This window comes from Equus quagga, chromosome 1 (genome assembly GCF_021613505.1).
Source record: "Equus quagga isolate Etosha38 chromosome 1, UCLA_HA_Equagga_1.0, whole genome shotgun sequence".
Lineage (NCBI taxonomy): Eukaryota > Metazoa > Chordata > Mammalia > Perissodactyla > Equidae > Equus > Equus quagga.
In genome coordinates, this window is record NC_060267.1 from 91,808,985 (window position 1) to 91,821,094 (window position 12,110).

The 12,110-nt window shown below is 59.9% G+C and overlaps 1 protein-coding gene across 14 annotated transcripts in view; it reads right to left on the reverse strand.

Annotated features, from left to right (window-relative positions):
- Positions 1-2,154: 2,154 nt before the first annotated feature.
- The window catches only part of RAPGEF1 (Rap guanine nucleotide exchange factor 1), a 135,993-nt gene continuing 126,037 nt past the window's right edge, over positions 2,155-12,110 (reverse strand). For 13 of the 14 annotated variants that reach the window (XM_046637812.1, XM_046637781.1, XM_046637773.1 and 10 more), the window contains 8 exons: positions 11,095-11,280; positions 10,204-10,288; positions 9,978-10,072; positions 8,375-8,453; positions 8,163-8,264; positions 6,702-6,799; positions 5,361-5,489; positions 2,155-4,774 (listed from right to left, as the gene is read on the reverse strand). In XM_046637812.1, coding sequence (XP_046493768.1) covers positions 4,624-4,774; positions 5,361-5,489; positions 6,702-6,799; positions 8,163-8,264; positions 8,375-8,453; positions 9,978-10,072; positions 10,204-10,288; positions 11,095-11,280 — 925 coding nt within the window. In that variant the 3' untranslated portion in view covers positions 2,155-4,623. Of the gene's footprint in view, positions 4,775-5,360; positions 5,490-6,701; positions 6,800-8,162; positions 8,265-8,374; positions 8,454-9,977; positions 10,073-10,203; positions 10,289-11,094; positions 11,361-12,110 lie in introns of those variants that run through there. The other variant, XM_046637880.1, reaches the window with a different exon arrangement.

Consider the following 12,110-nt stretch of genomic DNA (forward strand, 5'->3'; position numbering starts at 1 on the left):
GTGTTTCACTCGTAAAACAAGTTGAGAAGCGTTTCCCCTTCTTCCGTTCTTAGGAGCGTTTGTGTGAGGCTGAAGCTTTGACATAAACTGCATGTTAAGCCTGTCTGGACCTGATGTTTATAAGTGGATTTCAAACTAGCTTTAATTTCTTTAATGTCAAGTACCTCTTCTTTGTAGCATTTATCATGGTTGTAATACATCACTTGTGTGATTTCTTCTAATTAAGAGAACTTAACGAGGTAAAGTGCTCAGCGAAGTGCGTGGTACCCAGTACAAGCTCGACAAGTACTCACGGTGGTGACAGCTCACCAGAGACTATTCTGGGTGTTAACTCCCTGAGCCTTCACAGACCTGAGGAGGGAGAAGCAGTAATTACCAGCTGGAGAGACTGGGGAACAGAGAAGGGACCACCTACCCAAGGTCACTTGGCTTATCAGGTGCAGGGCCAGGACCAGAGCCCTTATCAGCCAAGGGCCAAAGTCCTCCAGCATGTCCCCAGCAAATGCAGGACTAGAATGACCCCAAAGCTGCCTCGCCAGGTTCCTAAGTCATGTGCCACCAGTGAACGCATGAACGGACGGATGAAAGATGGTCTGAGTGAATGCGTGTGGCCCGCCCCATCCCGCTGGGGGAGCAGCACGTGGCCATCGCGCTCCAGAAGCCTGGCCTTGTGCCACCCGTGGCCAGACCTGGCTCCGGGTCTGAACACAGGCGTGGCCGGGGAAGAGCAGCTCTCAGAGGGGCATCCACGCCTCCTGAGTCACTGGCTAGACATGCAGATTCCCAGGCCCTGGGAGGGGACCCTCTGGGTGGGGATGGAACCCAGAGTTTTAATCTGCCCCCACTGCCAGTCACCTAAGACCAGGGTGGGTTGCAGCAGCTGCAGCCTGCAGCCCTGGTTGGCAGGCTCAGGCCTGAGGTCCACACCTGGCCTGTCACCTCCTGCTGTCACCGCCTGGTTGCCTGGGGTGGGGGTTGGGACCAGATCAGGACAGTTCTTGGCATTGCTGGCTGGTGGGGAAGACGGGAGTGGAGGATTCAGGAGCCGACTGGTCTCTCTCTGGGCCTCAGTGTGCTCATCAGTCAAATGGACAACAGCAGGTAATGGGGAAACTGGGGTACAAGTGGCTGAGTAACTTGCTTGAACTACAACTAGTGAAGGGGAGAAGCAGGGAAGTTCAGTCGTCGCCAAGGCTCTGGGAGGCTTCGTGGCAACGCCTGGCCCATGCTGCGTGTTTGGTAAACAGCTGAGGGGACGACAAAGGGCTCCCTAGAGGCCTGGGATCCTTTCTGTCAGATCCTAACAGTGTGACCAGCCCAGGAATACTTGCTCCCCCCTTAAAGGGATATCCTTTTAAGCTGCCACCTTTCGGGGAAGGCCGGGGAGGCCACCTGAGGGGGGATCTGCTGGGAGATGCCGGCCTTTCTCTCTGCCCGGTTCCCAGCCCTGTGGGCACCTTCTGTAGGGCCCAAAGCCCTGGGTTCTGCACCCAGGTGCTCAGTCTCACTGCAGAAGAGGTGCCGGGGGGACGGGACATGCTGGGGGACGGGCACGTCGACTGGCGTGAGATGGCTCTGGGAGGATGGTGAACGGAGATGACAAGTGGGCTGGGAGTCAGTCCAACGGCTCACCTGGTGTGCAGCAGACACCGCCCAGCCCAGGCAGAGAAGGGACCAGAGCCCAGCGGTCACCTCACTCCTGAGCGGGGCGCAGGGGCTCCACTGCTCCCACAGAGGTGGGCAGGGCCCGTGCCTCAGCCCGCGGTCCGGGTAGTAGGGGCAGAACCCTGCCAAAGGCGTACTTTCAAACACAGCGCCTTTGGGGCTCTGGAAAGTGGCTCCACACAGCCTGTGCTCCCTGAGTTCTACCCTGGAAATGCCAGTCTATACCAGGACGCTGGGGGTCAGGGGGCAGTACAGCTTTTGGGCATTGACCCACTTCTGAGGCACAAGACCTTGGAGGGGACGTTCTGGAAAGGAGTTGGTGACATCCATGCCACTCTGCCAGGACGAGCCCCACAACAGCAAGCAGGTCCAGGGACTGGGAGCAGGACCACACCCTTAGTGTGCCGGGGGCCCCACCCACGAGGAGGGCACAGAAAAGAGGCAGGACTGTCGCTTTGACACTGACAGACAGCATACACACCTGGGCGGTGGCTTTTGTCTGTGTTTATTTTCCTTTCATATAAAAGTTACAGGTTTGAAATGTCCGCAGGAAGATGCCACTATCAGCCAGGTTAGTTTAGGACCTATATTACAATGTAACATGGGGAGGCGTGGGGCAGGGGAGGGAGGGGCTCATCGGAAGTGGGGTTCAGTTCAGACAGGGCATGCGCCTGCCCTTTCCCTGGCTGCCACACCTGCAGGTGGGCACTGACTCTGCAGGGAGCCAAATCGTCCTGATTGGGTCTGTCTGTCCTAAGGATGGACTCCCACACCCTGCCCCGGCGCCTCAGACAAAGCAAAGCCAGGCGGGTGACTCGTGAGGCGCAGGGCCGGGGAGCCTGTCAGCCAATAAGTGACAGCACACACCGTGCCTGCTGTCCCCTGCTGGTCACTGGACACGCCGGCACCTCGCCCACCCGTACTGCCCGCCTGGGGCCCAGCACATCTGCTCAGACAGCCGAGGGATCCCAGAGAGAAGCAGGCACGGCCTGTGGCGGGGGTGTGCGTGCAGGGTCTGTTCTAACTGAGGGAAGGTGAAGCCCCGCCCTGGCCAGCTCCTGCCTGAGGACAGACCCCGACCACGGACATGCACCCATCTGCAGACGCATGCAAGCGGCTGGCTTTCTGAGGCTAAAACACAGAGACCGGCAGGTCATACCACTCACAGGCCCCGAGCGCACAGAGGCCCCCACGCACACACAGCAGCAGTCAACCGAGCTGGGCCTGGGCGAGAGGCAAGGTAGAAAGGAAGAGGAAAGCCTGAAATGAGAGGACAATGCGGGAACAAACTAAAACCCAACCCACACACAATACTGTTCATCAACAGCGACTCTACACACACTCTTTAAATAATAAAGTGACATGTTCTGGCCGCAGCATCACTGGCAGAGGAGGTTGCGACTGACATTTCACAGATCTCTCCCCTCTGTGTCCAGGACGCACAAACGACAGGAAAACCAGCCCACATATTCTTGATGAAAGCTGCTCAAACACCCATGAAGGACTCCAAGGGACATGGCTGTCTCCTTGAGAAAAATCTAATCAACAGATGTTGCTTTTGACTTTTCTTTGTTCTTTTTAATTTGGACTAAGCACAGGTAGATCTTGGAGTCTGCTTGACCAAGCCCCAAACCCAGGAGAAGTGACCACTCAATCATGCAAACAGGACAGGGGAGGCGCAGAGGCCGCTGTCCAGTTCCGACGGGCACCCTGCCCGCAGGCCCACGTGCGGCTGCCACAGAGCCGGCACCTCTGTGTGCGGAGACCCCCCGCAAAGCTGGCCCCAGATTGTCAACCTCAGCAGCGAGTGGTTCTGAACGAGGAGGTGGGAAAGGGCACCTGCTCCTGAAGCAGCTCTGCCAGAGGAGAGCCAGACTGCCAGGCGCTGGGAGAGCCGTGGCGGTCAGCCTCAGGAGGCACCTCCGCAGCCAGGCCCCTGCCCTCTCAGGGACACCCCGTCCTTCACAGAGAGGGCCCCTCTGGCCCCAGCAGGATGGAGACAGCAGGAGGGGCCGGCGAGGCGGGAGGGCAGGAGATGGAGTTTAAGGCACACAGCAAGCAACAGAGGAGGGGCCGCTGGCCTTCCCGGGACAGAAACGCCCCTCCACTCTCTCCTCTCTGAATGAACCCACAAGAGCTACGGGCCCAGCTCAGATAAAATGTGTTTCTTGGATGTAAAGTTTTCCCTTGCTCCAATCTCCTCTTCCCAGCTCCCCACGGCGCCAGATGATGGGATGAGGGCCAGTGGGACGCTGGCGGGGGTGATGCAGGGACAAAAAGATGACAGACACTGCCGCTGCCCCAGCTCAGGAGGGCCCTGTGGCGGCAGCAGACAGTTCTGAGGGCCAGTACCATGACAGGCGCTCCAGGGCTGCTGAGAGGCCACCTGTCATACCCTGCTGGGCCAGGGAACAAGCTGAGCCCATCCTCCACTTTAAAAAGCAGAGTCCGGAAAGTTCAAGGAGCCTCCCCGTGTCCTCTCTGCCCACCCACCCAAATGCCCCCGTCCTTCATGCCTGGTCGCTCATTTGTCATTTCAGCAGAGTTAGGACCCTGGAACTTAGGGAGGGGTGAAGGTTCCCACTGAACTTGGTCTGCTAATGACGTCCCTGTGCTGCTCCCAGGCAGGGGGAGCGGGGAGGGGGGAGACAGAAGTGAAAGCAGAAACCAAAAACCAAAACCGAAAACCCCCGGTTCACAAATCAGTCCTAGACCTGCCTGCTGGCTCCACGGTGGGCCGCGGGGTCCGCTCCTGCGGAGGAGAGGGGCAGGACACTGCCGCGGGCTGCTGCCTGGCACAGCAGAGGCCTGGCTGGCCTTGTGGCTCTCAGGCCGGGACACTTGCAGCCTGCCCAGGGAGCGGGCCGCCGCCGCCAGGTGACAGGTCCACAGTTCCTTCCTGGCTCGGAGCCGTGCTCAGAGCCCCTGGAGCGCTCTCCTCGCTCACGGCACCTGCCCCTAGGTCTTCTCTTCCCGGTCTGTTTTCCTCCTTGTTATGTTCCTGGGTTTGATTTTCAGGGAGAGTTCCCACAGGGCCTCCTCAGCCAGGTGGTCACTGAAGTCATTGAAGAAGTTTATGATGTCGTCATTTCTCCGGATGTCATAATGCCTGTGGGGGAGCGGGGAGGCAGGCAGTGAGAGCCGGTGTGGGCCCGACAACCTGATGGTCTCTCAGGGCCACCTGCGCCAACCCAGCAGACTGACAAGGCAGGGGCTGCTGCTGCCCACACGCTGCAGGGAAGACGCCAGTGCTCGGAGCTGAGGCCATCAGCACGTGGCACGAGCTGGACCCTAAAGCTGGGCTCTCTCTGCTCCCTACAAGGTCTCCCGAGCAGCACCCCTGCAGCCCAGCGGGTCTGCAGGAACTGAGGCCCAAGCACTGCCACCTCCCCCGCCCCCCGCCCTGGATCCAGCTAGGCTAGCGTTTGCCAGCCTCCTCCTTGCAGCAAGTCTGGCCCCCAGCTTCCCTGTACTGGAAACACGGAAGACAAGCTGACTACCGACTCTGGGTGCGGGCCCTGCGCCACACTGCGCTCAGCCCCGACGAGCACTTTCTCATGTCATCCAGACAAACTGGAAGATGCAGGGGTCAGATCCCCCTTGGGCCTTTGTCACCTCCCATCTCTGCTCAGGGTCCTAGCAGCCAAGGGTTTGGTGTGCCCCCCAGCCCTGGCCCACTGGGCGACAGCACTCACGCCTGCTGGAAGCACCGCATGCTGTCGAGGATGTTGAACTGCTGCCACCGTTTGGAAAAATTCACCTTCCCGTCAATATAGTCTGGGTTTCCCAGGTGAACGAAGGTGAGGTCCTGCAGGATGAGCCCCCTTCGGCAGACGGAGAAGACAGTTACTGCTCTGGAGAGCAGCTCAGAAGCCAGAGGACAAGCCCAGCCCAACTGGGCCCATGCCTCTGGGCTGTGCCCGAGCAGCTGCCAGGCCCACGAGCGTGTCTCTAGGCTGTGTGTATTTCTTCCAGCATGAATTCCTGACTCGCAAGCTCTGGGTCCCTGGGCAGGCCAGGTCCTGGAAGAGCCTCGAATGCCTCCCTGCCTCAGAGGCCCTTCAAGGACTGTTCCAGCCTGCAGGGGCCTGTCAGGGACCCGATGGCTGCAGCACGTGCTGGCAGGGCTGTGGGTTTGCTGATGCAAACCTAGTAAACGAACAGGAAAAAATAACACCCCAAACTGGAGGGCAGGGAGATCCCCTCCCTTTGAACAGGTGGGGCAAAGTGCTTCTAAATACAGAGGGCATGAAGCCACAAGACGAGCGATGGGGCAGTCCTTCCACCCAGGGAGAGCCCAGCCCAAGGGCATGGCGGACGCCCTCTCAGGAGCCCAGATGCGGACGCCTGATGGGAAAGTGGGTTAGCAGTCAGTGAGGGTGGAGAGGCCAGGAGGCAAGGAGAGGGTCACTGGCTGCAAGATCTGTATCTCTGAGGGCGAAGGCCTCAAGGCAGCCCCAACCTTGGGCGACATTCCATCACACTCTCAGCCCTGGGGTGGTGCTGAGCCTTCTACCCTTCTTTTGGAGATTCCCAATGTCCACTAGTATGTTAAGGGCTCTAATAAGTCCTGCAACAAAGAAACTGGTTTAGCTTTGATTTTTCCACGATTTCCCAAGCTTCTGTGACCACAGGATCCTTTTCCATGAAACAGGTATTGACTCCATCCCATGGTCCACACTGGGGAGACCCTCTGAGCTTCTTTACATCAATGCTCTCAGGGTTCCTGGGGTGCCGGGGGGCCCGCAGGTTGTGACATGCAGTCAGGTTTGAGGACCGCTGGAATAGAGCACGGTGCCACCCGCACCTGCCCACACACGCCTGAGCACGTGTACTGGCAGACGAGGGAAGGAGACAGGCCCGGGAGACAGGGAAGAGGATCACTCTCACTCGACCTCTTCTTTTCTGTTTCCATTGTGTAACAAGGGGCATAGTTCGCATTAAAGCCTAAGACGGAAACCTTTAAGCAAGGGCTTCTCTGAGCCTGACACGCTTTCCCCAGGTCAAGGGGCCAATCCACCGGAGGCTCTACTCACAGGTACGGGATGCACGGTGGCTCCACCTCAGACAGGGCGGCCCGATAGGCGCGGAAGGAGGACGAACTGTCAATCAGCGTGCAGTACTCGGCCAGGCCCTGGGCAGGGGGCATGTGGCATGCATGAGCACCGGGACAATGCTGGGCACCGAGCCCTGGCCCCTCCTCGCCAACCCACACATCACCTCCCCTCCACCGACGCTCAAGGGTGCCCACACATACAAACCCAGACCCGAACCCAGGCCCTGCTCTGGCTGCAGGGAGAACAGGCCTCCCGTGGACACACGGGCCACGAGGCTGCTTGTGCCTGCTCAGAACCATGTCTCTGGGCCACCAGCACCCCCAGGTATGGGACCTGGAGCTTGGGCTCCGCCTGGGTTCTGCTCCACTGGGCGAGCCCAAGGGAGCTCCTAAAACACGCTGGACCATGTCACTCCGGCTCCGAGCCCTCCCTCACTGTTCACTGCACTCAAGGCAGAGTCCACCAGGGATGGCAGGTGACCTGATGGAGCCACTCCTGCCCCCTGCCTGGAATGCCACTCGCCTGCTTTGTTGCCTGTTAGGTGCCTCTCAGCCTGATGTGTCACCTCCTCCAGGAAGCCTCTGCCTCCTCAGGACCTCGTACGTGTTCTTGGAGCAGCCAGTGTGAATGTCCTACTTTTCTACACAACACTGTTTTATAACTGTGCCTATATGTCGGCTCATGAGACGACCCTCAGGTGGCTCAGCCAACACTGAGCCCCAAGGGCTTTGCCTCCCTTCCCAAGGACCAGCTCCTACACAAGGATACATGTCCAATTCCTCGCCAGTCTCCCTGACGCCCTCGTGATCCAGAGCCGGTCCCCTCCTCAGGGATGCAGCCATGCTGGCCTCTGTCCTGCTGCTCCCCACTGCTCCTGGTCTGCACTGCTCTGTCCCCTCTGATGGGAACTCCCCTGCCTTCCCAGGAAACTCCTCCTACTTGGGTCTTGGTGTGCTCAACACTTCCTCGGCGGCCTCCCTGACTCCAGGCCGGGCCAGAGCACCTGGCCACAAGCTCGCCAGCACCCCGTCCTTTCCCTTTAGCACTCACCCTGAAGAAACCCGCCTAGTAAGATGTCTGGCCTTCACAGTATGCCCCAGCTGCCTAACGTGGCCCCCAGCCCAGAGCAGCCCGATCAGAAGCAGGGGCCGAAGGGAGGAAGGAGGGGAAGCTGGGACCCAGGCACGGGCTTGCAGCACGGGCAGCAGGGCGCTGTGATGTGACGAGCCCAGCACCGACCAGGGAGCCCCTCAGGGCCCGATGACTGGAGCTTAGAGACGGGCGATGAGGGCAGGCGGTGGCCCCCAGCTGTCCAGCGGGAGGTGGCAGAACAGGGGCCCAAGCCTAGGTGTCCATTCCCGTCCCCACACGTCCTGCCACAGCAGCTCACCCGAGGGCCAGGCAGGCCTCCTACCTCACGGGCTCCCTCCAGCCGCTCACCTCTGAGGTCTGCTTCTGCCACTCCAGCCTGCGGATGGGCGCCGAGTCCAGCGCCGAGAGGATGGCTAGGTAGGAGTTGAAGTTGTTCAGCTTCCGTAAGTGCTGCAGAGAGAGGCGGGGTGGCAGTGAGGGCAGGTGGCAGGGACAGCAGGCCCGGGACCTCCCAGGCACGGTCTGAAGGGGCGGGTTCTGGGGACGGTGCCCACGCTTACCTTCATGATCTTGATGAACTTCAGGAGTAGGCGTTCCCGGTCCTGGGCCTTTTCCTGTAACATGATTATTGACCGCACCCTGCGTGGACCAAGTGGGGGCGCAGCTGAGCTGACCAGTCTCCCTGCAGGCCCCAGGGTGGGCCTGGTGGGGCTGCGCGTGGATGCCAGTGCTGCCTGGCCAGGAGCCCACACCCGCCAAGTGCCCAGGGCTGGTGAGGCACCAGTGTAGCCCTAGTCTCGGCTCTCAGGGAGCTCAGGGCATCCAGGGAGAGGCAAGAGGCCACAAGAGGTCTGGTGGCCAGAGCCAAACACCAGGCTAGGCCCTCTGACCTGCAGGCAAGGCTTTGGAGGATCAAGCAGCTCTCCTGACGAGAGCTGCCCCGAGCACCACTGGGGCGATGCTCCTCACGTGGTCTCAGGACTAGCTGGCACTTGGGTTAAGAGGCCACCTTCCCGGACACGAGGGGGGCACTTCTCAGAACCTGAGCAGCAGCCAAAGCCAAAGCCCGGCCTTGCATGAGGACCCCACAGTGGTCTCGACTGCCTGTGGTTTCACATGGGCCACTGCCAGTCACTCAGAGGAAGTGCTGCCTCTGCTGTGCGTCTTCTGCCCCCTTAAGGGCCCCTGCACTGATACACCTTGAGGACCGTGGCTCTGCAGGGGTCCCCACCCACACCTCTTCCTAGGTAGCCCCCTAAGAGGTGTACCCAGAGCCTCCTGCACCCAGCAAGGGCCAGGTCAGAGGCTGACTCAGGGCTGATTGCAGCTTCCATCTGCCCAGAAGCCACTGCGTCCTACTGGGCAAAACCCTGAACGGACGCTGGGTTGCCGCTGCTGAGCACACGCTGCTGACGAGGGGAGCCCTTCCTGCGCTGGGGAGAGAAGCAGGGAAAGTGGGGGATGACCCGATTCTTCTCCAACAAGCAGTGCTTGGAGCATGTTAAAAATACTGGAGGTCCCCCTGGTGGCAGCGGGGGACTGTGTGTATGGTGGGGTCTGCCACAGCACCAGACCGTGCGCCTGTCACGCTCCGATCATCCTCGGACGCCGAGAGGCTGTGGCGCTTCTGAGTCACATCTTGCAGAGCCAACAGCTCTGTTCTAGGTCATAAACACACCTTTGGGCTTCATCTCACTTTAGGAATGAAAGGCTAAATGAAAGCACTGGCAGAATCCCTCCTTTGCTAACTGGTCTTTTCTTTCAGGCAGAGTCAGTGTGAGGGTCAGCCCTGAGGTCGCCTAGCAGTGGGGAGACTGGCAAGACTCTGCAGGATGGCAAACTTCACACCCCCTCCCCTGCTGCCATCTAGGGCAGACATTACTAATCACTCCTGGCACTCTTCCTGCTGAGTCTCAGACTCCTCCTCAAGCAGCCCTCCAAGTGACCCTTCTACCATGCAAGACGCACCACGTGCAGGCCCTGCCCTTGCTCTCTGCTGCCTACAGTTCACAGCTAATGCCCAAAGGCCCCAGGAGGAGCTGGGAGGAATGAAAGGGAGCGGCATCTTCTCCTTGCTGTTGGAGCTCTCTGTGAAGAAAAACACGGGAACCCATCCCGATGCGCCGCCGTCAGAGAACTGGGGCTTCGCACCGTCCTCCTTACCAGTAGGACATGTTGTTGAAGTGCTCCGTGAACTGGGTCAAGTTGGGGCTCTTCTCCTCGTTCTGCTCTTTTGCCCAAAGCAAAACCTCAGGAATCTGAAAAAGGAGGTAGATGGGATGGAGCTGGAGCCCTCTGGCTCTCCTGTGATGGGGTGGTCTCTCTCACTCAAAGCGGCTCGCCGGGGCTGGGACAGCCCTCCCCAGCCCCACCCTGCTCCATGCCATACCTCTATTTTATAAAAGAGCTCAGCATCCAGCAGTGTCAGCTGCTCGGCTATTTCGTGGCTGTGAAAGTCGTGCAAGGTCCCTGGCCTGGAAGACAGGGGCACGAGGCAAGTGGTCAGGGAACAGGGGCAGGAGCTGCGCACGTGCTGCAGTGCTGGCCTCAGAGCTGAGAGACCGGAGGGAGTAGCGGCCCTAAGCCTCGCTCCACAGCGGGAGAAGGGAGGCCACACTGCGGGTCTGCGGCAGGTCAGGACCAGACCATTCTCCTCCCTGGGAGCACGGTGCCTGCCTTCCTTCCTCTCCAGCCTCCGTGGGGCAGATCCTGCAGCTCCCCCCGTCAGCCCATGGACAGCTCAGCTGCCTGAGAAGTCAGCCTGACCCCACTTCCCGGGCCCCGTGAGATCAGAGCTGGTGCCATGTGCCTGAAAGCTGGGACACCAGCAAGGGGTGAGAAATCAGCAAACACCTGTGGCTGGGGGAGGAGCAGGCACCAGACAGGAACCCTTATACGAGGTCTCAGGAAGCTTCATGATGGCACGGGGGCTGGGCCAGCGTTCACAGCTGCCACATTAGCGCCAGGAAGGTAATTCAGAGCTGACCACAGTCCAGAGTACATTAATCTGTCTCCTGTAAACCCCCCCTCCACGCCTTGCTGCCTGCTTCCTGGTAAAAAGGGGACTTGTGACACAACATAACCCTGGAGAAGAGGCCCAGCCCTGGGGAACCTACTGGGCTGTCCCTGAGGCACTTTGTCCACAGAGCCTGGGCAGAACCAGGACGAGAGGCTGTGGGGTACACTAAGGGAAATGGCATGGAGAGGCAGCTACTGTGCACAACTCTTGCCAGCGGAGGCAGGGGCTGGAGGAGCCATGGTTGGATGGATGGTAGCTCACCTGGCTGCTACCCCCCGGGCTGCCAGGGGCTGGTCGGCGTTGGCACACCTGAGTAGCTTCTTCTGGTCCACCTTGTCCAGGATGTTCTTCCGAAGCACGCGGGCCAGGCTGAGCTCCCCATTGCACACCAAGCGAAAGACCAGTTCCATCAGCAGCTTCAAGATCTCTTCCGTCAACTCCACGAGACTAAAGGGCCAAGGGCCACAAGATGAGGGGCAGGAATACAGGACAGGGAGAGGACTGCTGCCACCGGGGCCAGAATCCACCTGAAGGTACCCAAGGGACACGTGGCCGCGATCAGCAGAGCCAGGAAAGCTCTTGTGGGGAGGGAGCAAGAGGCAAGGCCTCGGGACGGCTGGGCACCCTCCCAAGTGCTGGGAGTCGTCTCAGTGGTAACAAGTCACCGCCATTCCCTCAGCAGACGCTGGCCCCAGGGACCAGGCCAGGGCCTGTGCTCCAGAGACAAATCCCCACAAACCCCACCCGGAGGAACTCCTGGTCCACCGGGGTGATGAGTCACTAAGAGGTCCTGGCCCCTCAGACCAGACACCCCTGAACTTCCTCCGCAGAGCGCTGTCCACACCTGGTGGTTTCCCAGCTGTGCAGTCAGCAACTAAGGCCATACCCCCAGCAGAAGGTCCCTTCAGAACTAGGAAAGGGAGCAGCTCGATGTGTGTTTGTTAAATGAATGCAAATGGCGAGTGCTGTGTCAGGGGAGCATGGAAAGCGGAGGAGGGCAGGAGAGGGCCTCCCCAGTGCTGGTGGCTGAGAGCACGGCTCACCGTGGATGAGGCGCTAAGCTCCACGCAAGGGGGATGGCCCCCAGGAGGAAATCTGGGCCAGACCGGGGCTGGTCTAAGGGGACAGGTCATTCTCCTCAGGGTCAATGTTAAAACACAGGAGCGAGCCCTGTCCAGAGCCGTGGGCAGGGCTCTGTGGGCACGTCCCCCAGGAGAGGTACATGGACTGTGACAGACGCCCCCATCTGGGCAGGGAACCCGAGACTCCTGAGGCCG